Consider the following 27,471-nt stretch of genomic DNA (forward strand, 5'->3'; position numbering starts at 1 on the left):
GAGCACTCTTGATGTAGTTGAGATACGATAGTCGTCACCAGAGTCATCTACTGTCCATCATGGTGCAGCAAAAATTTCATACCCAACTGAGCAGGCACGGCTGAAAATGGCGAGCAAATACCTGGCAAGCCCATTCTTCGACCCTTTAGTGACCCGTCGAGATGTGAAGGATAAAATCGTAGAAGACTACGAAGCTTTCAAGAAAGACGAGTCCACAAGGTAAGCTCATAAATAACATTGCAAATATTGTTTTTTAATGAAACATTAGTCCACCAAGACTTATGAAATTCATTATGTTACATATGCAGGCGTAACGTCTGCATCTTAGGGGATCAAGGGGCTAACTCTTTCATAATCTTAGAGGATCCCAATGAGGAAATGACAAGTGAACATATCCACGTATGCCTCAACCTACTCTGCAAGCGAATGACAAGGCCGAAGTCGAAGATGTACATTACCCGTGTATGCGTGGTTGACATGATATTCTTCATAAGTTTATTTGAAAATTGTTCAATTCTATAAATACTAAGTTTTTTATTACATGAAGTGTAAGCTAATGTTTACATGTTTCACAGGACACCATCCGCATGCTACACACCGAATTTCCAACTGAAAATGCCCGGGCCACAATGCAAATTTCAGATGAGTTGGGGGGTATGTGGAAGGTGAAAGCCAACATACGCCAAAAAATGGGAAGATGTGGATTTCATCCTCGCGCCTTGCAACGTTGGTGGGCATTGGGTGGTTGCGAAGATCGACTTGGATAGGTGGACGATCAAAGTGGTGGACTAAGCAAGAACTTCGGATGCTAAGGATAACGAAGTTCGTGTGGGTCAGATGACACCCTTGACGACAATGATGCCATTCATCTGCCACCAAGCCAGTTATTTCAACAACATACGTCGAAAAAGACGGGATTTGACATCGATGCCATTGGATATTCATTTGCCAAAAGCTAAAGTGCATCAGCAAAATGATAGTGTCAGCTGTAGTATGTTCATGATAGGGTACATGGACCATATTTTGTAATCAGAAAAGATCGAAATTAAGCAGAATATGATTGCAAAAATGCGTCGGTAATATGTTCTAGAAATTTTTTTCAACAGTTGTGAAAGCAAACCTTGAACATATCGGCTCTTGTCTGTACAATTTTTTTGTATACAGAATTTTTTTTATACAATTAATTTTATACACAAATGTTTTATATATACAATTTATTTTATACAATTCATTGTAAACAGAATTAATTCTTTCTGTATACACAATATACTTTATACAATTATTTTATACACAATTAATTTTTTTGCCTATACACAATTAATTTGATACCAAGAATTTTTTTCCTTTTCTATATACAATATATTTAATTTGATACACAGTCGCAAGAAGTCAGCGTGTAACGCCATAAATATGATACCACTCAACGTGTCCCCACATACATCTACTTGCACTCAGCGTGTGACCCCATAAATTTGCAAGAAGTCAACTTGTGACGCCGTAAATCCACTATCACTCAGCGTGTCAACCGATAAATCTGCTTCTACTCAGCATGTCAGCCCATAAATCTACTTCCACTCAGCGTGTCAGAACAATTGGGTCGTGTCGTGTCACGCCATAAATCTCCAAGACTTATAAATTTAATTGTTATGCATGGCGTGTCACAACGTTTAACTTGTTTTGCATGGCGTGTCAGAACAATTTACTTGTTTTGCATGGCGTGTCAGAACAATTTACTTGTTATTCATGGCGGGTCAAAACAATTTAATTGTTATGCATGGCATGTCACAACATTTAATTTGTTATGCATGGCGTGTCAAAACAATTTACTTGTTATGCATGGCGGGTCAGAACAATTTAATTGTTATGCATGGCATGTCACAACATTTAACTTGTTATGCATGGCGTGTCATAACAATTTACTTATTATGCATGGTGTGTCAGAATATTTTACTTCATATGCACGGCGTGTTACAACATTTTACTTGTTATGTATGGTGTGTCTCACATTTATTCCTTATTTATTTCTTCTGTATACCTTGTTGCACATGATGGCTTAACTCACTGGTGCATCCATGCCATCTTTTACAGATCCAACACATACAGTATGAGGATCTTGACATTTTGCCTCTCCAAGAGACGAGGGAGTTCATGCAGTGAAGGGTACATTTTCGGGATGCTCCTTAAGGTCAATCCATAAGCTTGGTCTATCAAACTTTGACTTTGCTTGCACGGTTGAGTTGATTGTAGTGTGGTACAGTTTTCCTAGTACCCCAAGGGAAGCATACATGGGTTTGTCAACCCTCTACATGAAGTTTGAAAACTCCCTTGGTTTCAAGGATCGAGCCATCTCAACTAGTGCTGCTGTCTTTGCAAAATCAACAGCCATAAAGTGAAAAGTTGCCAATTCTAGGCTAGATTGAGACCTCGAATCATGGACCTAGAATTGGCAACTCTTCACTTTATGGCTATTGATTTTGCAAAGACAGCAGCACCAGCTGAGATGGCTCGATCCCTGAAACCAAGGGAGTTTTCAAACTTCATGCAGAGGGTTGACAAACCCATGTATCCTTCCCTTGGAGTACTAAGAAAACTGTACCGGGTTACAATCAACTCAACCGTGCAAGCAAGGTCAAAGTTTGATAGACAAAGCTTGTGGATAGACATCCAGGAGCATCCCGAAGCACGTAGGCTTCACTGCATGAGAGCCGAAAACCCCCAAATTAAAATATCAAGTTAGTCTGCATGCACTCAACGTGTCACCACAAGACTTGCAATAAGAACATAAACAGTTTATCAAATGAAATAGAAAAGAATTAAATCAAATCATTAATTATTTGATACAAGTGGTAATAAAATGTGACAAATGGGGTAACAGTATAGGGACTTTATCTCTTAATTTCGGTAGCCATTCCATGCTTGTTGTTCCCTCATAAGATTTGCGTAGCCACTTGTACTTAATGTGTTTGAAAATTGTAGTTGATTTCGTTTTGCTTTATGAATTTGTCTACTCAGTCATTATATGAGCCACTTTTAGTTACAGACTTTGTTGCTAAATATTTTAGGTAGATAAGCTTGTCAAGGCTCCTATTTGATGGAGATTGTAATCAAAAACATTCTTACAAACAATGTAACAATGTATTTTAACACGATCTTTATCAGACGGAGGCCTTGACAAGCTTATCTGCCTGAAATGTTTGGCAACAAAGTCTGTAACTAAAAGTGGCTTATAGAATGACCGAGCAGACAAATCCGTAAAGCAAAACGAAATCAACTACAATTTTCAGACACATTTAGTTAGGCGAACAAGCTGTCTTCATCCACAAACAGACCCTACATTTTCAAATATTGTCCTTCGTATTAGACAGTTGTTGCTTGTGTGACCAGTTTGTCTTCAACTTGAACATGCTTTGGGTCAGCGCAGTCGTGGAGGCACCAATTGACTTGGCGATGGTGCCGGATTTATGGATGGAACTACAAATGGGGATGGGTAGTTCTGTTTGTTATGCCCGTACCTCTTGCATTACGAACATCTTCGTGCTCGACTGCCTTCACCAACTGATGGAATCCTTCTCCTCCTAGGTCTTCCCGCTTGGCCTCGCCAAGGTGGGGGCAAAACAACAATTTTTTTTCACATGAAGGGGGATGTCCCACTCACTAAGATGCCCTACCAGCTTAATGGATCCTAAATAACCCTCCACCAAAACGGTTGTCTTGTAGTAGTCAGCGTAAAATTCAATAGCTTCATGATTGCATTTACTGAAAAACACAATAAACTCAATCTTCGAGCACAATGTAAATGCTATGTCAATTACGGTTCAAATAAGAAATAAAGATATTCTGACCTTATTGCTGCAATGGCATGGTTGCATGGTAGTAAATCTGTTTAGAACTCACAACATGAACACGTCTTCTTGGACAAGTTTACAAGTCTGTCTATTTTCCCGTCTTTAACTTCGAACTCCACTTGATTGATAATTTTAACTAGAAAGCGATGCGCATCATTGAACCTTTTGCTCAATTGCCTGGCAACCCAAGGGCTGAGGGGCGTGGTCACCTTGACGGCCTCTTCATATCATTCATGGAACCAACGCTGGAACATGTCTCTGATGAACGCGATCAAACTAGTGATCGACATTTGTCTTGCATGCTTCAAGCATGAGTTAACACATTCCGCAATGTTGGATATCATCATTTGGTATCGCCTTGCCGGTGAACATGCACGTGCCCATTCCTCAGGCTTTATTCTCATAAGGTCCGCGTGGGCTCTCGGGTGAATCTGTTGTATCTGGTTCATATGTCTGTTGAAATCGGCCACCTTATAGCAATCTCGAGCAAAGGTGAAAAGCATACAAACATTGTCGTGCTTGAACTTGTTTTTAAAGTTTTTTTTCAAGTGGTAACCGTATAAACCATGGTGCGCTTCTGGGTATGCATTTTGGATTGCTTTCTTAATGCCGAGATGCTGATCAAAAATGAACATAGTGTTTTCAGGACAACCAACCGCATCACGCTGCTTGCTAAGAAACCACGTCCACGAGTCTTCGTCCTCAACATGGTCGATGCCGAACGCAATTGAATATACGCACTCGTTCGCATCTTTACGTACAACGATAAACAGAACACCCTTGAACCTGCCTTTCAGATGTGTCGCATCAATTGCAACTGTAAGATGCATTACATCCCTAAATCCCCGAATACAAGCCCCATATGACCAGAAATAATATTTGAATCTCTCTTCCTCATCAGTAGCCACTGCAGTCATTGTGCTAGGATTTTCTTGTTTCAACATATAAAAATACGATGGTAGAAGTTGAAATGACTCCTCCAGTGGACCGAAAACAAGCCTATCCACATACTCCTTCGCTTGCCAAGCCTTACCATACAAGCATTCCAATCCCCACTGAACCCTCATCTCACAAATTATGTCCTTAGGTCTCAATGCTACTCCATTTACCCGAAGCTTGTGTGACATAAGTTCACCAATCATCTTCGCACTCGTAGTTGAAAATCGCCCTCGCAAACCATCAACGGTATAGATGTGTACTCTGTGGAATGCCCGAACTTGCCAATATTCTCCTCTATCAAGTAACTTCGTTGCACGAACACTGAACTTGCATGCCTTGTCCTTGCAACCAATGTCATAACGAGCTTTACATGACCTTTTTACTCTTATCGCAAACTTCTCTTTTATAATCAACGTGCTTAAAGCTCGTTTCAACTCGACCTTCGACGAAAACATTTTTCCTTTGTATAAGCGATCTTCAGCACATGTCAACTCCTCAATGGTAATTGTTTCGAAAGAGAACCTTTCTGCACCTGCAATTACCCACATACGAGATTTCCCTGCATTTCCCTTTTCCTTATCACTGTCATCGAGCAGTGTATTAAGGGAATGAATCTCGTTCTCACCAGCGATGGGGTTATTGCATATGGGGTCATCACACTGAACATCTCTTACATCAACACCTCTAACAGGTTCCGTTTCGCCTTCAACAGTATTGCAAATTGGAATGTCATTGTTATAAAGGCAGTTATCGTCTGAACTGTCATCTTGTAATTGTTCAAGCCCATCATCTGAAGTGTCATCAAATCTATCTTCACCTGCAGCGAACAAATCCTCATTTCCCTCATCAAATGTAGTATTATCCTCCAACGTCACAGTGTCACCCTCTAACCTCACATTGTTGTCCTCAACTGTCGTATTATCATTTGACAATGGCATTACACACTCTACAGTTTCACCCGATTGTTGCATTTATTCAAGAGAAGCAAGAAATTGGTTTGATGCACATCCTGATCAAAATTGTGCAGCCAACTGTTCTGCGAATGTCGTCTGTCTATCGGGCTACACAAACTCTTGTGCATACCTCAATTGCCATTATTGTGGGTTACGGACCGAATGCTGTGGTATATTTGAAGCATTGTAAATCTCATTTTGATTGAGCTGATTACCATGTTGTCCAACTTCTTCATGTGACATAACATTTGTTTGGCGCCCCTTAATGCTGACATACACAGTCGAAACATTCCTTTGTTCTAGCAAAATTAATGCAGCATCCTCATCGTCCTTGATAATTGGCTGTGATAACTCTCTGGGTGTACTGATCAATGCATGTAACTCAATCTCGTCAATTTTTTAGTTTACCCCAACAACATCTTCAACCATCTTCAACCAGCTTCATCAAGCCCACAAATGACAAATCACTTCTAACCCCCCGCATTCGTGACTCACCACCTTTGTAAATGCCATTCACCCACTAACCACCATGTCTTATCAAAAGTCGCACAATTGGAATCCCACTGAAATTTTGAAAAAAAAAATATTATCAATCATTTTACACAATACATGCCGTGATCAAAAATTTGTCAATCGTGTTATTACATGCCATGCATATAACGTAAAATGTTGTAACACGCCATGCATATCAAGTCAAATGTCGTGACACGCCATGCATCACTGTCGTGACACGTCAATCATTGTAATTACTAACTCGTTACACCAACAGCCGTGACACGCTAAAAACCAAAAAAACCACTTAACCCACGACACGCTAGGAGCAGCCGTGACACGTCAAAAACCCATAAATTCAGTTAACCCACGACACACCAGGATCAGCCGTGACACGCTAACAATCCAAAAAACTAGTTAACCCACAACACGTTAGGAACAGCCGTGACACGCTAAAATAACTTTAACACATGTTATAGATGCATGCGCGTGTAACAACTCTGGGCAATGTTTCTAATCCATCTTCTAATTTACACCAAATGTTTAAAAAATTTAAGTGTGTTGCAGAAATAAACCCAATAACAGGTATCTTGATGTCATCTCTGCTATAGGGTTTGTTAATCTACAACAATGTGGCTAGATGCTAAGAGATAGACCACAGCCCAATGACGATGGTGCTCAACAGAGAGTTGACAGAGGTCATACAGTTCAAAGATCTGAGATAGCTGACAATGATGGTGCTCAACAGAGACTTGCTAGAGTTGAGACAGTTTAGAAAGTTGAGAGAGAAAGATGACCGAGCCCAAACAGCTGAGCTCATTTATTTTTATTGTTTTCTATTTTCTCTCTAACGGGAGGCAAATAGCTCAAACAGCTGAGTATTTATTTGAAACGATGTTTTTAAGGGCATTTTGGTCTACTCATACTTATTTTTGGCTAAAAATAGATAACTTTATATGAGTGATTATTTTTGAAATTACCTTATCACGAGGTTCTTTTCTCACAATTTTCTCTTAAAATTATATTTTACAATACAAAAGGATACATGGTTTTCGTTTCAAGGTAAATACTTAAACTTAATAAATATCACATTTTTTGAAAGGTTGAGAGGGTACTTTTAAAAGAGATAAAAGTAAATATAGGTTTTATTAAATTTATTCTTATATGAATTATTATTTTATATATAAATTAAAATATTATTATATATTCATTTAATTATTATATGAATTTATTAATTTTTTAAAGTAGGATATAATAAGACTAATGACACTAATTTAAAAACTTCTCTTGCTGCTTAAAAAAATGAAAAATATTATACTTTTTATCTGATATACATGAAAAACTTTTATATTTTTATTTTCAACATCTTAAAAGTTGTATTTTTATTTATTAAGGAAGTGACGATTAGGTTGGGAAGTGAAACAGAAAAGAGGAGAGAGAACGGTGAAGGCGTGGGGGAAGCGTAGGAATTCAGGAAAGGAAGACATCATTGTCAGTGGGGCCAACTGCCAATTGGATGAGTGGGGACGGCAAACGTGGACCAGTAGTCCTCTGTGGCTGAGTTCAGCTTTTCCCCTTTAGAAGCCTCCTTTGTTTCCTGTCCGTGTTGTGTTATCCTGCTCTTCTTCCATGTTCCAATTCCATTCCTTTTACAAATTTTCTTTTCTTTCACTGTCTCGAGCATTCTGTTCCCTCTTCACCTCTTCTTATTACAAAGTAGAAAATACCCATTTCCTCTTTTAATTTTCTTTTGGTTTTGAGAGCTTGAAAAATGTTATATTGTGGAAGGAATGCATCAAGATCTCTTTCTTTGCTCATTATTGCTCCACATTATGTTTTTTTTTTTATTATTTTCCCTTTGCTTAGTGGTTCCAATGATCACAGTCCCACATTGCAGCATTTGCACTGAATAATGCCAGCTTTAGACTCTCCAAGGATCTTGCATCCCACATTTCTCCATTTCACGCATTGTCTTCTCACCATTCACTATGAAATTTGGTGAGTCTTTTTCAGAATATTTCTCTACCTTAATGTGGAAATGTGCTCTGCTTGTGGGTTATATTTATCTATAATAGTATTAAGTCTTTTAAGTTTTTGTTTTTGGATCAGCTGTGCCCATTTACTTTTTGCTACATATGATTCTCTATTTACGCGTTTTTATTCTTTTGAATTTCATCCTAATTTGGTCTACAAGAGTCTTACAGTAAATTTGATTTGTTTGATGGAATCTGGTGATGTGCTAATTGCTTTTTAAGTAATGGTTTGTTTGTGAATAATGTGTTTTAAAGTTTCCAATGAGCAGCATTTCCATCCAACAACTCTCGTGTGCTTCAATTCTTTTCTAGTAATGAACTTGGGCGGATTGTTCTAAGGTTGATATGAGATTAGAGTGATTATTTCCATGCTTCTATGCAGCTGGACGCACTTAAATTCCACAACATAATATAAAAATTAGTTCAATGAGTGTCTGTGAAATGCAATATTTGTAACAATTTTGTATTCCACACATACAACTATTGAACTACTTACCAAAAATATGCAGTGATTTTTGTGTCATTAATAGTGACAGGATCCATATTATTAGCTATTTCCATTTGTTTTCTCTGTATGTCATATTCTGGTTCCTGGAGAATATGTGCAGCTCCTGCTTGGTCTTCTTAAATTTTCCATTAGATAGCTGTTCAGGGTGTTTCTACTCTGCTAAAGATATTCTTTTCAGAATACAACACTTCTATTCCTGAAGGTGGAAAGATCAAAATCATTGTTGTTTAATGTATACTGCAACGTATACTGTGCTAGTGAACTGTTATGGTTGTTATGATATATATTTGGATATACTGGAGAATGATTGTTTGATGATCTGGTCTGTTTTGCATTCTCTATTTCCCATTTTAACTCAAGCTTCATGCTTGGCATTTAAGTGATAAAAAATGGTTGCTTCTTAGTGATGCTGAATAATAGCCTGTACATGCAATTGACATGACTGCCAACTTCATTATCCCATATATTGGCATAGAAACCAGTGCTCCACTTGAAATCACTTGGGCTAATGCTTACTGCAATCTGTTGTATATTCTTTTTCCCAATGCCAGTGCTCGAGTGGAAGATTATTTGTCAAGACCTTAGTTCTATTCTGTAGCTGTTTTGGTTAACCTAGGTACTCAAATAGGTCTTATGTTGCAACTAATAAGCTCCTGCACTGTTCTGATTGATAGATCCCCAGGAGTTGTAGGATTTTTAGTTTCTTCTATATAGATGAAGGAACAATAACAGCATCTGTTTCTTGTGTAAGTTTTCACCATTGGCTGTGATGTTTGTTCCTATGTCCTGCTTATTAATATCAAGTTATTTATTGTGCTAGAGAGAATTGCTTGAATTAGATATCTAGCGTATGGAAATATTTCTTTCACTTGCAAAATTTGGCCAATCTATTGTTCTAAATTGTTTTAAAGCTGCCAAAGTGATGTCCTGTGTGGATTGAACCTTAGATTATTCAAAAAGATGCAACATTTTCATTAGTGAATCCTGCACTAGTTTCATGAAAATTTCATTTTTGCAACTATATTGCCTGCAAGATTTTGTAACATTCTATCTGAGTTAACTGATTCTCTGCTTGTTCTTCAACGGGTATCAACATGTTTGAAAATATGTGAGCCGACTGTTGCTTTCCTAGATGAAGGATTGTAACATCGATGGAGATTGTAATAAAAAACATTCTTACAAACAATGTAACAATTTATATTTTTTTCATTTCTAACATTTTGATTATGGATGATCAACATTTGAATATTAAGTCTTGATTTTTCCCTCTTGGTTCCTTCATAATCTTCCCCAATTTCCTCTATTTTCAGCCAATATTTCTTTTAATTATTCCTCCTTTTCCCTCAAATTTCCTCTTCGTCTCTCTCTCATTCTGCATCAATTTGGTATCAGTGTTCTGCAAAGCATTCACTGCCAAGATACCAGTTGTCACATTGGCTGTTTTTGCTACCAACTGAAAGGGAAAAAAAAAGCTGGATTTATAAAAAGAAAATGAACTGTCAAATAAAAAAGTTCCAGATTTCTAATTTCAAGTGGTTCAGCTGAAAACGCTGTTGCCAATCAAATCATTAGATGCTGATTGCTAACCTGGTATAAAAAGAAAGAAAGAAAGAAAGAAAAGTATCAAACTTAAAAACATCAAATCTCCGTTATTCATCTTCAGATTGGGAAACAAGCACTTGAGAACTCATCATCTCCACTCATCTTCTAGCCAATCATTGTCAGCTGATGACAGCTGATGACTCATGCACCTCTGTGCTTTAGGTTGGTCATGTTCAGTCCGATCATGTGCTTGGTCATGCTCCAGCTGCCAATGATCAGGCGATGTTGTCAAGTGTCATGCATTATGTTAGTAGCCAGTCATGTCATCATTTCGTTAGAATCTCTTCCCTCCTAGATTTGGTGTCTTGATTCCACTTTTTAGGTCTTTTGTCTCTTTTTTCTTTTGTGGTGAGACTTAGCCTTTAAACATCAAATATTCATTATCAGTTTAGGAAATAGTTATTTTGGAGTGTATATCTTCACTTCGGAACATATTCAGAAGATGGCTTATGAAGCCATTATACACTTGTATGAGTTGCTTTCTTTGAAAAATAAGTATGGTACTAAAAAATCTTCATCCTTCAGTTTTTTGGAAGTGATGTTAATTTAAAAAGTATACACTAATGAGGTAGAAAGCACTTGACGAATGAGGATTACAATATTTGTATGATAAACTGAGAAAAATTCAGACAATTTTAGATTTGTTTTCAACTTCAGTGTCTCTATGGTGTTCCTCCCTTGTGCTTGCAAACAAGGGTCCAATTGATACAGATGTGATTAACAATGAAAAATAAATCCTTTATCATTGAGGTCAAAGAAAAAAACCGTGTGGAAGAGGGACCAAAAGGTGGTATATGATGAGCTAGTGCGGCATTATCTGTCAGAAGGATTATTTTTCTTGATGAATCTGTCTGAAGAATTGGATATGCAACGGCTAGGGTTTCAAGCTAAAAAGTATCAAAGATAGGCAAGTTTGGCATATAGATTTTGATATAAATTTGTTTGTGTCTGACCAAAAGAAAAGTCTAATAATGTGCTAGTTAGTTATTTATTGACTTCATTCTTTCTAGCTGTTATGCGGTAGGAGAAAACAAAACTCTATGTAAATTGTTGATAAAGTTTGGAGATCTGTTGTTGCCATGGTTGTTCAACGGTTTTGTTACTTATTTCCTCTACTTCCAAATTTTAAAATTTGAGATTGAGTTTCTCCAACAAGGAGAAATTGATGTCGAGTAGGAGTGTGCTTATTGAAGGATTATACTATTTAGATTGTTTTTTTCTTAATTCTACATGTTTATGGGTTTGATTACGATTTTAACATTAAGGAATTAATAAATATTTAGGGATATATTTAGTAATTCATATTTGCCTTAGAATTAGGATGTGGAATATAACTTCCTATGTTTTTGAGTTTCAAACAACTTTTGATGGAAAATTGAGATTTTTAGATTTCAATATTGAGTGTTGAGTTTTCTCTCTTGCTTTTATCTCTTTGTCAGTCCTCCTTTTCTCTCAGATTTCTCTTTTATCTCTATTTTCGCGCAGTTTGCCTCCCCTATTCGGCAACAATGTAATTATCTTGTCATATGTGCGCTTGCATGTGTATAATTTTGGCCTTAATGTTACAATTCTACTTTTGCATTAATTCCTTACTTCGCAGTTTCAAGCATTACCAAGAAGATTTTATTGTGACTCATAACCTTACCCTTAATGTGGGTTTGCATCATGATCTAGCTTGCTATGCCGGCCAGATTATTGATAATCTAATCAGCTCCGAATTATATTTTACTTAAATTGCTAGCAATGGAGTCTTAGTAAGACATGAATGAATTTTAAATTATTAAGGTTTGTTATTTAAGGTGATAGATTTTTAAACATCTGATGCTTTTTTCGCCTCTTTTTGTTTTTCAATATTGTTCTCATACTTTTTGAATTTAAGTGATTAAGTAGCCTTTTCGAAACTGATCATGCTTTAGTCAGCTCACGTTGAATGTACCATACTCCATTAAGCTTTAACTGTTGTTGACTCTTGTCTTCTGAAATTTGTGATTGGGCATGTCCTTCTCTATATAGTTGCAAGACACTGCAATTGAATTTGTTGATTAAAAATTTTTCCAGATCTTGTTAATTAACCAAGTTCTCATATTGGGCAGATGGTTGCTCATCTGTAATTTATATTGCTTTCAGTTGACCACTGAAATTTTAGAATAGGACTTGAGGTATTCTTTTCTTTATTTCTTCTCTTGAAGTTTATGATAAACTGATATTTATACTAATGATTGAATAAATTCAATTCACCAAATAATATGAGTGCAATGTTAATTTTGAAATCTTTAGTGAGCAGTGCACCGGGACATATAGTCAGGTTGCATTTTGTCATGTTTACCTTTCTATTCCTCTACAAGCAAATGTCTGTCACTACCTGTAGTATATTACATGCTATTAGCGTCTTTGTTTATTTCTCCTTCCCTGCTGCATGCATGGTAGTGTTTTTATTTAAACTTTGATAAATTTCCGGAACTGATCTGTGTGTGCCTGATGTAGAACAAGTACTCTCAACTCAGAACACTCAAGAACTAATTTGAAATCTCAACCAAAATTCTCCAAAATCTTACCTTTTTCAAACTGATGCTTTGACATCTAAATTGCCATAGCATTATCTTATGAGTGCATGACTGAAGTTCTTAGCAGAACATTTTGTCTAAAGTATGATGATCAGCATGACTGAGGTACTCATTTTCTTTTGCCTGATAATTGACTCAGGCTCTAAACAAAATGATTTGGCTTCATCCCCTGGGAAAAGTTTAAATGGAAGTTTCAGAAAGTTTACATCTGGTTAGTATTTATTTCTAACATCGAATTAGCAGTAACTAGTACATTATAAATTTTCCATGTCTATTTTTTCTGGGTCATTATAAATTTAAATGATGTCTTTTCCTATATTGTTTCCACATTTTCCCTGTTTGCGGACTGTGGACATTATACTAGAAGCACTAGAACAATTTCTCATGGAAAGTAGAAAAATGATAAAACAAGAAGAGAACTTGAGCAAGTACGATGTAATGCTCCTTGATTATTATCATAAGATGGTATAGAATCTGTTATAAGTGTCATCCATAATTCCTGCATTCTTGTTTTGTTAAAGTTCAGTGCGAGTTATAAATTTACTCCAATGAAAAGAAACTTGACTTTGACAGGGAACATTTATTTATTAATAGTATTTTTCTTCTTCTTTTTTTGAAACTATTAATACAATTATTCTGGTTATAAAGAAAGTTGCATACCATATCATGTTTTACAGTGTAGAATAGATTAGTATAGGAAATATATCCGCATGATCTAATTGACTTGATATTGTTGAAAATCTTAATATTAGGCCTCATTTATCTACACTATCCTGGCATGTATCACACCTAATGCAGTTAATATAATTTGTTGCTTTCCTTGTTTTTGAAAAGTAAATATCATGCTGTACATTGATGGCTATTCCTTCTTAGATCTCTTTGGGCAGCAATCATATATTTCTTTATATTTAGCATATGTGCTCTTTATTCTGCCCAAACATATACCAGTGTAAAATTTAAAATCTGGGATTAATGCAGACTCTAACTAACAATATGGGTCAGGTTTTCTGCGAAATGATTTGGACTCCTCTCCAGGGCAAAGCTTAGATGGAAGTTTCAGAAAATCTAATTCTGGTTTGTTCTACAGGCTCATCTTCCTTTTACTTGACTTTCTCTTGAGAAAATGCTAGTCAACCCTTCTCCTTCTACTTGTAAAATAAGTGTGCTATGTTCATCTTCATCTTGCTTGATTGTCATTATGCATAACAAATTTGTGGTTACCAATGTCATAGATGTGTTATTATTTTTTTTCTTTCTTTTAAAAAGTTAATTATTCTGGCTTACAAAAATGTAAAACTGGTTAATCTAAGGATGAATCTGCATAGACATGGTATCCGACTATTCCTTAAAAATTCTCAGTAGAAAAAAAATCTTAAAATGTTAGGAAATAGGAGGAATGTATACAGGAAACAGAGATCACTGTCTGCTTGCACTTCCTCTGCAAAATACATTGGAATCTGCAACTCTCAAATCCTTTTGGTTTACAGCTAGTTGGAAAGTACGATCTGAACTTAGGAAAGTTAGAACAAAGTACTACTACTTTGCTAATGCTGGATAAGAATATTTCTCACAACTAAGAATGAAAACACGAAATTTTCTTGTTAAGGTGAAATGAGGCAAATATGTGAGCTTACACCATTGTATGTACACAAACAAATGCAGAAGCACACATGCATGTGAACATGAGTACAAAGAGAAAGATGACAATAGTACAAACTTATTCTGATTCCCTTTTATTCTCAATAATTGTTTGGCCTGCCATTGATCAATTGCCCAATAGAATAATTATGTCTGCAATTGTCCACTTTCATGTAAACATTTGCTGCATTTGTCAACCTTTACTCCATAACTGAAAAATATTTGGATTGTAATATGATGCAGTTATCTCCACCCATAGTGTTTCTGGAATTTCATCTTCAAGCAAGTTCTTTCCGACTTCAAGAAGAGTCTACAAGGCACTGAAGGACTGTGGAAGGAAACTTGTTGACCAGGAGTTATTTAAACAGAATCTTGAGGATTGGGTTTTGGAAAATTCTTGTGTGGAGCATGTTACAGGGGAGCAGTCCTTTTTTAGGTCCCCATTTCTGATTGATGAACTGCGCAAGCTTGATTTAGCATTGGAAGGTGTTCTGTTTCAGCAACTGTACCGTATGCCATGTTCTCTGTATGCTTCTAAAGCTTTGAAGGAAGATGAGTATCTTGCTTTGGAAGACTTTCTTCATACTATAGTAAATGGCCTCTGGCGTACATTTTGGCGTAAAAGCGGACCATTACCATTCTTTTTGTCTTGTTCCCATCATCCTAAATCTAAGTTTTATGCTGTTGAGAAGGCAATATCAAGAGGAAGGCTAGAAGAGCTACGTGGTTTAGCTTTAATATCTAAAATTGGGAGTGATCTAAAAGTTCATTGGGATCAAGTAGTGCAGTTTGCCTTGTTTAGACAAGATATACTATCAGGAAATGAGTTAAGATTGTCAACTAGCAGTATATGTGAAGCCCTATTTTATGGTGTTCATATACTTATTTCTAGGAGTTTGAGCAAGTCCAGAACCATTGAGAGTGATTCTGTTTTTCTTATGGTTTTTGATTCTAAATTTGGTGCAGTGGTAAAACTTGGAGGTGATCTTGGTAAACTTGAGTTGAATACAGCTGATCCATACCAGTCTGTGGTCCAATGGATAAAGTGTCATGCTGAAGTCTTTGTTTCATCAGTGGACAGAATATGGAATAAGCTTGGGAATGCAAATTGGAGGGACCTGGGGACTCTTCAAGTACTTTTAGCTACTTTTTATTCCATAATCCAGTGGAATGGACCCCCAAGAAAGTCAATAGCCTCATTGGCCTCAAATCATAGCCTTCGTCTTCAGAAGCGTAGAATAGAATGCCGCCTAGCTGAGAATGAAAATGCTCTAGTACCTTACCATCAGGCTGGCTTTCAACATGGAGAGATTGTTGAACTTGATCATAGTGATAATCACCCAGTAAAGAATTCATCACGCCTGAAGCTTAAGCAGGGCGAGATATTATTATTGGAGGATCAACAGCAGGGCCAGAAAAGTTTCCAGATACAAGAGTCCTTCATAGGAGGCAACTCTTTTCTCTATGGTGCTATTTCTCTAGATTATCCCACACAGTTGTTAACTTTGTATGCTGGTGCTCATCCATCCAGACTTGAACCTTCTTGGGAGGATATGAGTCTGTGGTATCAAGTACAAAGGCAAACAAAGGTACTAAACATATTGAAACAGCAAGGAATTTCAAGCAAATATTTGCCTGAAATAATTGCCTCTGGCCGACTTCTGCATTCTGGTCCTTGCAAAAAGCAGAGTCCAAGTGGACGATGTGATCATCCTTGGTGCGGAACCCCAGTTCTTGTCACATATCCAGTTGGGGAGCCACTTTCATATGTAGTTGCTAAAGACGGCCCATTTTCATCTGATGATGCATTACGCTGCTGCCGAGACTGCCTAGCCGGTCTAAGAAGTGCAGCGGCAGCCAATGTCCAGCATGGTGATATTTCCCCTGAAAACATAATTCGTGTTTTGGACACACAAGGTATGAGAAACAAAGTTTTGTACATCCCAATTTCATGGGGCCGTGCAGTTTTGGAAGACAAGGACAGCCCAGCAATAAATTTGCAGTTCTCGTCTTCTCATGCACTTCAGCATGGGAAACTCTGTCCTGCATCCGATGCTGAGAGCCTTGTCTATCTCCTTTTTTTTGTTTGTGGGGGAACAATGCAGCAACAGGATTCTATTGAATCTGCTTTGCAATGGAGGGAGAAAAGCTGGGCAACGCGATCGATTCAGCAGCAGCTAGGTGAACTTTCACCTTTACTAAAGGCATTTGCTGATTACGTGGATAGCCTTTGCGGAACACCATACCCAGTTGATTATGATATTTGGTTGAAAAGGCTTAACAAAGCTGTGGACGGAGCTGTGTCAGCTGATAGAGGTAAAATGATTGAAGAAGTTCTGCCATAAACGTTGAGATAGGAAGATGTGGCCGAGTCTTGAGGGACCTCTGGAGGTAGTGATTAATTTTCATGATGGAGTACCAAGTTTTAAAACAACTTTTTTGTTTTCGTAACAATCCGTTGTTGAGATTCAATTGTTTTAATTGTTCAACCTCTAGGATTGTAGGTTCTGAAGTCTCAGGTCTTGCCTTTCTATATGCTGTGATTTTTGCAAGTTGAGCTTCATTCTAACGTGCTCTAGCGGTGGTTGCGTTTATGAAAAATGGATGCCATGTAAATGAGACTACTTGTCGAGTCACTGCCCGAACAAGCGATTGCAGTTTAAAATGTCACTTTGGCAAAAGGTAAATACAGCGAATGTTGCTCCTTGTGTTAATAACCTCAACAACTTCAATTTAAACAGCAGAAACTTGAGAGTTAAATTCATTATTAAAGTAGTTTTCAGAACTTGTTAAATTTGAAAACTTTACTAAAAATGGTTTTTGTAACTTACCTAGTTAGATTAAAATTTTTCCATCAAATATTTTAAATTAGTGTTTTCATGATATAATTAATACTAGTTTAAACAAGCATATAAGATCAATAACTTGAATTAAATACGTTTTTATTTCATAATATGATTATGGATGGATGTGGTTGTAGATGATTATGGATTTAGACTTGGTGGATGTGAATGAATGAATAGTTAGTTATATTTTTTATGGTATTTTTGAAATAAGGACTATGAGCCCTCTCTTTCTCTCTTTTTTCTTTTGAGTTTATATAATTCTTTTCTCCATCTTTCTTCTCTTGAGTGTAGTCGAGGTTTTTTATGGAATTACATAAAAGTTGTATAATGTATAGGATCAAATTAGGATAGAATTTTATAAAATCTAGAAAAAAGGAAGACTAGGGCTCCATGGAGATACCAAGGAAGTTGTGACTAAGGCTTGAGAAGATTTACGAATGCAATTACCTAAGATATGACTAACTAGTTTTTTCTAATGGGTAAAGGAACTAGATTAGATAAAAAGCCCAATCTTAGATGAAGAGAACATCTTATATTATATAAAATTGTATAATATATATAAGGCTAATTTTATTTATAATCTAACTCAAATTAACTAATAGTATTGTAGTATAACTTTTAATTAGATATTGTAGTCTAACTAAGTAATAGTACTATATTACAACTCTAACCAAATATTTTATATAATTATCTTAACATTCTTGTCACATCTCATTTCTAAAGAATCATAACTGGCACTAGGACTTACATGAGTATAACCCATTATGCCCAAGCAATTCTTTTGATTAACATGTGTGGGTTTGTCATCCATCCATTCATACAAATAATCATACAATATGAATATAATCATATACACATCGATACCATCACAACATTATGGAACTACCCATCATAAAGTGTGGAATTTCATTTATTTAATAACAACATTCATATAACATATAGTTTTTGTAGTCTAGCACAATTTCCATGTCATTATCATTTAAGGTTCTTTCACCATAGGTTTCATCATTTGTATACATTGGAAAGGTGCTCAACACAATAGTCCATGATAGGAAAATAAATGAGGATCTCAATACTTATTTACAATTCCAAGTATCAACATTAATAGCAATATTTACGACCCAACTCGGTACACTGCGAAGTGTAGTGACATTGGAGGGCTAGAAGGAAGGCATTATCACACCTACCAAATATGAACTATGCTACTCTTTCACAAGACGCCAAGTTAAGCGAGCTACTGATCTGTAAAATAAAGTAAGAGAAACTAACGGGTGAGTCATAAAGACTTCATGAATGGATACGAAAAGGAAACAAGACATAAATCATAGATTTATAATAAACATACATTTTTACATAATCATAACTTTCTCATTCAAGTTCATTGAAAACAAGATTTTTTTTTTGTAAAATAAACAACTTTCTTTAGTCACATTCCATGCTTCATAAACTCATTTATGAAGGATAAAGATTGAGCATGTTGGGTATGGGACCAACAATCACCATTTGATTTGATCAGTTGTGTGGGCGATCAGGGAAATAGCTATGACAAGCCAACCCGCTATACTGACATTGCACAGCCCTTCATCCTCGCTGGTCACTTAACATTAGGCATTGCACTACTAGTGTCAAGGGAATTAAGTTACGCCTCTACATAACTATAGCTTTTGGTAGAAATAGTAAGTGCTTGATCTTGGAAACTGGTGTCAAAGCAAGGTCACAAGTTCAGATCCCAAGGTTGTTGTTGGGGGGGGGGGGGGGGGGGAGATTGTTGGGTATGGGATCGACAATCACCCTTTGATTCAATCGGTTGTATGAGCGATCAGGAAGTAGCTATGACAAGTTGACCCACGACATTGACATTGCACGACCTGTTGTCGGATTCACCATGCAAGTGCACGTATCGTTAACAAATAAAACAATAGAAAGTAAAGTTCGTTCCCACAAAGAATTGCCCAAATCTTTTTGCAAAGTACTAAAATTAACACAACTTAATCTTATCCAAACAACTGCATTTAAAGCTATTGAAAATTAAAGAAATTAAAACTAAAATTAAAAGCAAAAATAACAATTCAACTAGAATCAATCAATCAAAAATCTAGAACCACAATATCCTTTCAATGTCTGATATGAATCTCCTATACTTTCTCTTTACTTTACTAGATAGGCTTAAGTTGTTAACTTAGAGTTCTAATATATTTATAAGTCTCTTCCAATGTTCTTATAAAAATATCTTCTTTAAACAACTTACTATATTCGTATGGAAATTGAAATTAAGAAAGACTCATTAAATTTAGACTCTATTTATGGCTATAGATGATATGTAAGTGTATTCTTACCTTACACGTAAATCAAATCAATCATCTCATGTAGTTGATATTGAACATATGCTATTTCATATATGATTTACTCTAAAGTCCCTTTTTTAGTTCCATTTAGGCTTCCAAATCAATCTAATTGGTGATCGAACAATCAGACACATTAAGAACATGATTAAGATAAACAATTTAAACACTGTCAGTGGTAAGCAAGAAAGAATATTAAAAATTCAAACTACTCATTAGGTTTAATTGCAATTCTAGATTAAAAATTTAGTTCCACATAACTATTGAAAATATCATCTAAAAAAGTATAACTATCAAAACTAAACAAAGAAAGTATAAAGATAACAAAAGTAGAAAGAACTCTAAGATTTGTCAAGTCTTCGATCTACAATCTTCCTTGTTTTTCTTGCTAACTTGAATGCCTCTTTTTCTTTAGAAAGCCTTTCCTAATTTTTGCTAAAACGTGATCTGAAAGAAGGTTATATAGAGCTCGAATTAGTGTTGAAATAGAAGTTTGAATGCACCAACATTTTCCTTCGACATGTGAATGTCGTAGTGCCATGCTCTTGGTTTACCTTTTTCACATTTTCCTTTTGGACACCACGACACTACTTCCTTGGTGGCCACGGTGTCGAGTCCTCTATTCAGCCAAAACATCCTTGCCTTGTTGGGGCTTCACAGTGCTGATGTTTCCATGGTCATAGTGCTCTGTACTTTGTCTTGAATTTCCAGATTCTACTGCACTACTTTGACTTGTGACGTGATTTTCTACTTCTTCGAAGATGAATTGGGCAACATGATAGACATAAAAGTTGTAGCTTTGCCTCTTAGCTTTTCAATGATTTAAGAATCATATCAATTGGACTTCCTTAGTGAACAATATGCTTGAAATACCGGAACATTTGTAGTGGAAGTTTGCACTTTGAATGCATTCTTCTTCACAAAATATCACCATTTTCATAGCAAACCTAAAAAAGCAACCTACTAACTTAAATAATAACAAAACTTAAAGAAAAATAACATAAATTAACTTAAAGAAATTAAACCCAATATAATTAATTTAAATAAAATAAATGACTAAAAATAACTAATTCTTAAAGAAAATCTCAAGAACTTAAACAAAATACACCTAAAATTGTGACCATATAACTCTATAAAATAGATTTATCACACTCTCAAACTTAATATTTTGCTAGTCCTCGAGCAAAACTTAAAAGAAAACTAAACAAAAACAAAAGCAATTTAAATGATGAAAGCAATCATTAATAAATAGACTAACTAGAGACAAGTAGCACCAAATCAATGATCTCCATAATTTTCTTAAAAGTTATCTTATAATCTCAACTCAAGATAAAATATAGATATCATTTAAGTCCATGTTTCAATTCAAATGCATGCTCATTTTTGAATGGATTTCTGTGTATGTGTAATCTTTTACAAAGAACATCATACTATCCGAATGAGTTTATGCCAATGTTAAATTCAAATTAGTGCTAGAACTCTATAGGTTTGCTTTTCATTTCTCTCGCCATGAATGTAGACTAATATTAAGTCAAGGATCAGTAAGACTTTATTAAGGTTGTAATGTGTGGCTAGGGTCAAGGTAGGATAAAAGGTAATAATAAGACTCAAATCACCCTAAAGACATAATCATTATAGGACTTAAATAGAGCTCTATTCATAATCTCCAAATACACATTTTCTTCTATTTTGAATTTTTCTTTTGTTCAACATTTTCTTTTGTTAAAACATTTTCTTTTGTTCATAATCTCCAAATCTCGCTGCAGCGAGAAACTCTCGAGTTCTGATGCAGTACTTTCACTTTTATGAAGATTTTGACCACCTTCCAGTCCGAACTGGGAAAAGTGGTAAACATCAAAGTTGTAGCCATGCCTCTTAGCTTTCTAATGGTCTAAAAATCAGGTCAATTGGACTTCTACATCGGGAGATATACTCGAAACACTAAAACACATGCAAACTAACACTATTTCTCGCTACAGCGAGAAACTTTCTATTTTGGCCACCTGAATCTCGCTACAGCAAGAATGAACTTCGTTGTAATAAGAAACTTGTTGCCATGCTTGCTACCTTGCTTGATTTTGACATATTTTTCACCCATTTAACTTCATGGATTGATCTTGGCTTTTTGCAACACCATGAGGTTATTAATCAAAGTTTGAAATAAGGGGTTTTGTCATGACCCGGTACTCCCCTCGAGCCCATGACAACCGCCGCGACGTCCCGGTAGACATTCATTATCCGGAGTGCCAACCGAAACCCCGCAAGGCTTTAGTACCATTTTTTTTCATCTCCCTTGTAAGTAATTATCGCCAAACCTCGTTTTTAAAGAATTTTAAGCTTTTTCCCTTTCAAAATCGTGGAAAAATAATTTTTGCCTCACAGGGGCATTTTAGTAATTTTTTCTCAAAATTTTTAGAACCTGACTAAAAATGTAGTAGATGAGTGGAAAATTCATATTTCATGATTTAAAATAAATTTGCGTGTCTAAAACATTTATTAAAAATTATATTGCAACTATTTGAATAAAATAAAAATATTCAATAAAATATTCTAATTTCTTGTAAAACAATATTTATAGTCATTGATAAATAATTTTTGTAATGTAAAAGCTAAATAAATTCATACGTACTATAATACAGATAATCGAGATATGAAATTTACTTTACAGTGACTCGTGGGCCCACAAGAAACAAAAGTGCACAAAGGCAGTAAACCTACAGTTTTTGGAGTAGTAAAACCGACTATAATCCTTGACGATATCTGCTATCCATAAGCTACCTCGAGCTTGAAATGGTTGAAAAGGAGGGTGGTGAGATTATAAAATCTCAGTGAGTAAACAGATACCATTTAAACCATCTAAAGTCGAGTAAATGGAGACAGATAAAACAGTTTAACATACTGAAATTAATCACCTTTCAACTTGTTTCAACCAAATAAAATCAATTCATATAAATCGAGTAATTAAAATGGCTTATGAATTTCTTAAAACTTTGGCTCGTGCCAAAATCATTATCATACTCAGTCATCAGGAACACCTTGGCCGAGGGCTATCCCAAACTGAGTCTGCCAAGGCTGTTAAAAAGTTATGTACGCATAAATCATGTTTTTATTTTGAAAACATAGCCGTTCCTTGACGTTGGTCGAGTTCACCATCACGTGGTGGTTTGGCGTGAAGTGAACTCTAAAGTGTTAACCTCAGGAATTATCCATCCGTGCCTCTCAAATTGAGGTATGAATATGACCAGGTTCTATGCCCCTCTAATAGGCTATAGTCCACAGAACCAGCTCACTGCAGCAAGCTAAACCCACCATACAATAAAAATTCAGCAGCATGACATGACAATTTTATCGTTATCCAGCCTATCAAGGCAAACAATAGTTTATACATTTCAACACAAATACCAATTCAGCCATTCATGCCAATATTGTCATAAGCCAATCAATTAGAACCATAAATTCACAATACATCAAATGGTCTCCAAGTACTCTATTTGAAAAGCCATCATTCAATTTTAAAATAATTTTATGAAATTATTTCACTAAATCACATTTTGTTTATAAAATCGAAAAATTAATCATTTAATTCATTTTTCATGAAATTCACAAAATCGAATAAAACATACTTTAGATAATTAAGACGATAGTAAGGTTACTCACAGTACTAGGAGTTCGATATACTCCTATTCTTGGTCTTCGGGCACAATCTCTTTACCCTTGTTAGAGGGCTCACCACCTATACATCATATGTGACACGAATTTCAATAAATTGTGTCAATTTATCATAAACTATTTCAGGCTCTATAGATCTAAATGAATGCATGAAATGTGATGCAAAATGTCCGAATAGCCGTTTAAATATGGTATTCGACCTAATTCGTACTATTCTCGATGTAATTGGCTAAAACTTCCAATTTAACTCCAAATCGATTTCTTTCACTTTCTACACTCCAATTATACTTAAAATACCTCAATGACTATGAATATGATTCAATTTATCAGTCCGAACCATAAATCGCACATGTCTATACATTAGGTAAAAATTCAGATTTTCATGCCAAAATTTCCCATTAAATTTCTAGCCTCACCAATCATTAAATACCACCAAAATATAATAAAATATCATTAATTTCAGCCTCAATATTCTCCCTAGAAAATTCGGCCTCTTGTGGGTTTGTGAAGAACAAAGTGATTCCTTGCTAGATTTTCATACTTTCCATTACCAAACAACTAAAAACACTTAATTAGCTTGAAATCTAGCAAAATCAATGCTCAAAACATCTCCTCTCAAATTCGGCCAGCATGGGTTCATCATGCAAACTTGAGTTCTAAGCATGGAAAATGAAAAAGAAAGCATGGGTAGTGTAAATCACAAGATAAAATCACAAAATCTTACCTTTGTTAGCTTAATCCCTTGAAATCCCACACTTTTTCTTCCATTTTCCCACCTAGGGTTTGTGTTCTTTCCTTTCCTCTTCACTTCATGCTTTGGCCGCCCATATGGGTGAGACTAAGAGAGTTTTAAATAGATTTTACAAGGAAATTCTAAAATAATCCAAGCTTGACACATGGAATGTTTCCATTGGTCCATGTGTAATACTTATCCATTAAGCAATCTCTCTCCACCACATAAAAATTTTCAATTATCCACAATGTAAAATGTTAATGGCTAAAATCCATGGGCATGACAAGTGTTAGGTGGTGTAAAATTCCAAAATTCCAACTTTGCCCTCATAAACTCGTAAAATTACCGTTTTACCCCTAGGACTCCAAAAATGTCAAAATTTAAAATTTTCACCTCTCAAACTCAAATCATACTCCAATGAGTCAAATGTGATCAAAATCTTTTCTAAAAATTCCTATTTTATCCTCGAGTGACAAAATTATCATTTTACCCTTAAAACATGAAAATTTCAAATTGACTCCAATTCAGCCCTCGAACTTCGAATCATCATTTTAAGTCATTTTGGGGTTTTAAAATTCTCAATTGCATCTTAAGATCTCTATTTAGACTAGTTCAAGGCTTAATTCAACTTAATAGTACCATTTGGTACAATATTGACTTTTGACGATTTTTCGGGGCTTTCTAAGTATGCAAGCATATTGTCAATCACCTGAAGGACATGGCAAGTACTTTATAAGGTGGGGCTTGACAGGTTTTTAGTAAAAAATTAAATCAATTGCATTGTTTTTGAAACAAGTGCATCATGATTTCCAAATTATTCCTATTGATTGCTTGTTTCCTTCTTATGTTCACTCACTAAGTTTATACTCACGTTTTTAAACTTCATGTTTTCAGATTCAAAGGTAGTTAGGACCTAGATTGAGCAGTCCACGTATGCTCTTCTTTTTGGTAGGTACTATGGTAACTTAGTAGCTATATCTTCACCTAGAGTCACTCCGCTGACGGTCAAGAGTCTTATGCTTGTGTACATGTATAAGTAATGAAGACCACTAAGATTCATGTTAAAAATCAAATATGTATATTTGATTACTGATGCCACTATAAGGTGGCAAATGGGTAATACTATCTTAGCATAATACAAATGTGAATATTGGATTGCTATAAAATGTTACTGAAATATTTATAATTGAGAATTACCATATGTGGTTTTAGAAATGATGGTTGGGATTAATGATCGGGATTGCATAAATAGGCTTGCTTGGGCTTAGTGGGCCATGCCCAATAGGCCCATGTGCCGATCATAGCTCGAAATTTAGGCTATGACAAAGGTGGTATCAGAGCTCTAAGTTTAGTCAAGTCCTAAGAATTTTCGTGTCAGTTAGCGGAGTTGTTGGAGTTAATGTAGAATCGTGTCTATGGTTTTTAACTGCAACACAAGTCATAGACAAGAACTATATGAACTCTTATTCCTAGTAACCTACCCTTTTGCTATCGTCATGTAAAGGGCATAAATGGTATCGTTGCTTGGGTTTGAGACGCCACCTAAGACACAAACCATTATTGGAAAGATTTTTAAGCAAATGCTCCTAACGAAAGGTTAACATAATGATATGTTCCTCCGACTAATGATAGAGGAAGGTGGAGTTGGACTGTTAGGTCCGTAATAATTTATTCATTTGGTGGAATTATGATTCGAACCCTTGGTTATAAAAAAAAAATAATTAAAAATTTGAAGACTATGGATTGTATTTGAGGTCAATATAGGGAGGACGTACGATAATGGTAATAAGAGCAGTATTTGACTGGAATGAATAGTGAATGTTATGACTCGGTTGAGATTTATAAATTTAAATATCAAGGAAAGTGTAAACCAACGTTTATGTGCACGGAGGTAAGTGCACTACGTTAATTGAGCTTGACATGCCCCTATAGAAATGGTGTGGGCTTTTGAAACATTTTATAAGCGTATAAGTGTTGAATATGTGTATAGTAGCTCAAATGGGGTTGGTTTTGATTCTAATTAAGTAATTGTGAGATTCCAAGGCTTGAATGGAATTATTATGATTTATGGTTATAATTGCATGAATTAGCTCAAGGGTGAAAATCTATGATTATTATAATTGATGTATGGTTATGAAGTAAAAGGCTAGTAAATGATCTACTTTAAGGATGAGCTTGAATTTTGCTATGCTTAGTGTGGAGCCAAAGGATTAAAGGACTAGATGTGGATTTAGCAGTTTGAAATTAAATGACATGAAAATGACAAATTTAGTCTAAGTGCCATATGGAGTTCTATATGAAGATTGATATATGAATTGCTTTAAAGGCTAATTTAAAAATATGTTTGGTTCAATATGCAACCTATGATGTGAATGATTAGTCTTGAATGTGACTTCTCCAAAGGTAAGGGACTTAAAACGTGTGGATTTTTGAATATGCTCTAAGAGGAAGCTTCTGCATCCTAAGCTTAAGAAATTTTGATCTTATGACTGCAAAGGCAAGATACAAAAATTATGTGAATTGTCTATCTTATGGATGTAATTGGTTAAGAATTGATGAGTAAAGTTAAGATCTTAACACTAAGTGGTGTACAATTTGATATATGTGTACCTAGGAGTAAATTTGGAGATTATTGCTTAATCAATTTGCACTGAATGTTGTGGTAAAGGTATATGAATGTTGGTAGTGAAGTATGTCCAAAGTGAGATATGTGGCGACTAATGTTCCGATTACAAACTTGTGATAGAAAGCTAGTTTTGCAAATTATGGTTTTTATGACCATGAAATATATGGAGGTTACCAATATGTAAGCATACACTCGAAGTTGTATATCTTGTGATTCGCATTCATTGTATGGAAGGAGATATTCCATAGAAGGATTTGGCCTAATTGGTGATTACATGACTATAGGCTTGGTATGAGATTAAGAATGCCTTAACATGCATGAGAAGTGTGTTGTGAAAGGCTGAAAGTCATTAAGACGAATGATGGGTGGAACATAGGTGTTGTTAGGATGAGCATAAAAAGCTCAAGGATAATCAATGCAATTATATTAAGTTAGTTTGGTTCAGTCCGAAATAAAAGTAAGGACATCTTAAAAGATCTTAAAATAATGTTCAATGGGGTTAATGAGCTAAATGTTATCGAACATATATTAAATTGTTAAAGTTATGCGTGGCTTTGAATATAAGCCTTTGATTGTCTGAGTCCTCAACAGAATTCTATTAAAGGATGTGTTTAAGTATTTTGCAAGTATATTGGAAAACATAAGAATAATATATTAGTTTGACTTGCTATAAGAGGTCAA

General features: G+C 35.4%; 1 protein-coding gene across 4 annotated transcripts; it reads left to right on the plus strand.

Moving 5' to 3' along the window:
• Positions 1-7,779: 7,779 nt before the first annotated feature.
• On the plus strand, positions 7,780-17,291 carry LOC18612899 (uncharacterized). Of its 4 annotated transcripts, none has more exons than XM_018114081.2 (5): positions 7,780-8,227; positions 13,076-13,147; positions 13,939-14,010; positions 14,818-16,965; positions 17,071-17,291. In XM_018114081.2, exons 1-4 carry the CDS (start codon positions 8,218-8,220, stop codon positions 16,917-16,919), a joined length of 2,256 nt encoding a protein of 751 aa, XP_017969570.2. In that variant the 5' UTR covers positions 7,780-8,217; the 3' UTR covers positions 16,920-16,965; positions 17,071-17,291. The 4 variants fall into 4 exon arrangements, with proteins under 4 accessions (XP_017969570.2, XP_017969572.2, XP_017969569.2 ...); XM_018114083.2 differs by having other exon boundaries at positions 17,079-17,291; XM_018114080.2 differs by having other exon boundaries at positions 7,782-8,227; positions 14,818-17,291.
• The last annotated feature ends 10,180 nt before the right edge of the window (positions 17,292-27,471 follow it).

This window comes from Theobroma cacao, chromosome 1, assembly GCF_053813885.1.
Source record: "Theobroma cacao isolate CCN51 chromosome 1, ASM5381388v1, whole genome shotgun sequence".
Classification (NCBI taxonomy): Eukaryota; Viridiplantae; Streptophyta; class Magnoliopsida; order Malvales; family Malvaceae; genus Theobroma; species Theobroma cacao.

Coding starts and splice junctions, on each gene's coding strand:
- LOC18612899 (XM_018114081.2), top strand. Junction 13,148..13,938: donor TTTCAGAAAGTTTACATCTG/GTTAGTATTTAT, acceptor AATATGGGTCAG/GTTTTCTGCGAAATGATTTG. Junction 14,011..14,817: donor TTTCAGAAAATCTAATTCTG/GTTTGTTCTACA, acceptor AATATGATGCAG/TTATCTCCACCCATAGTGTT.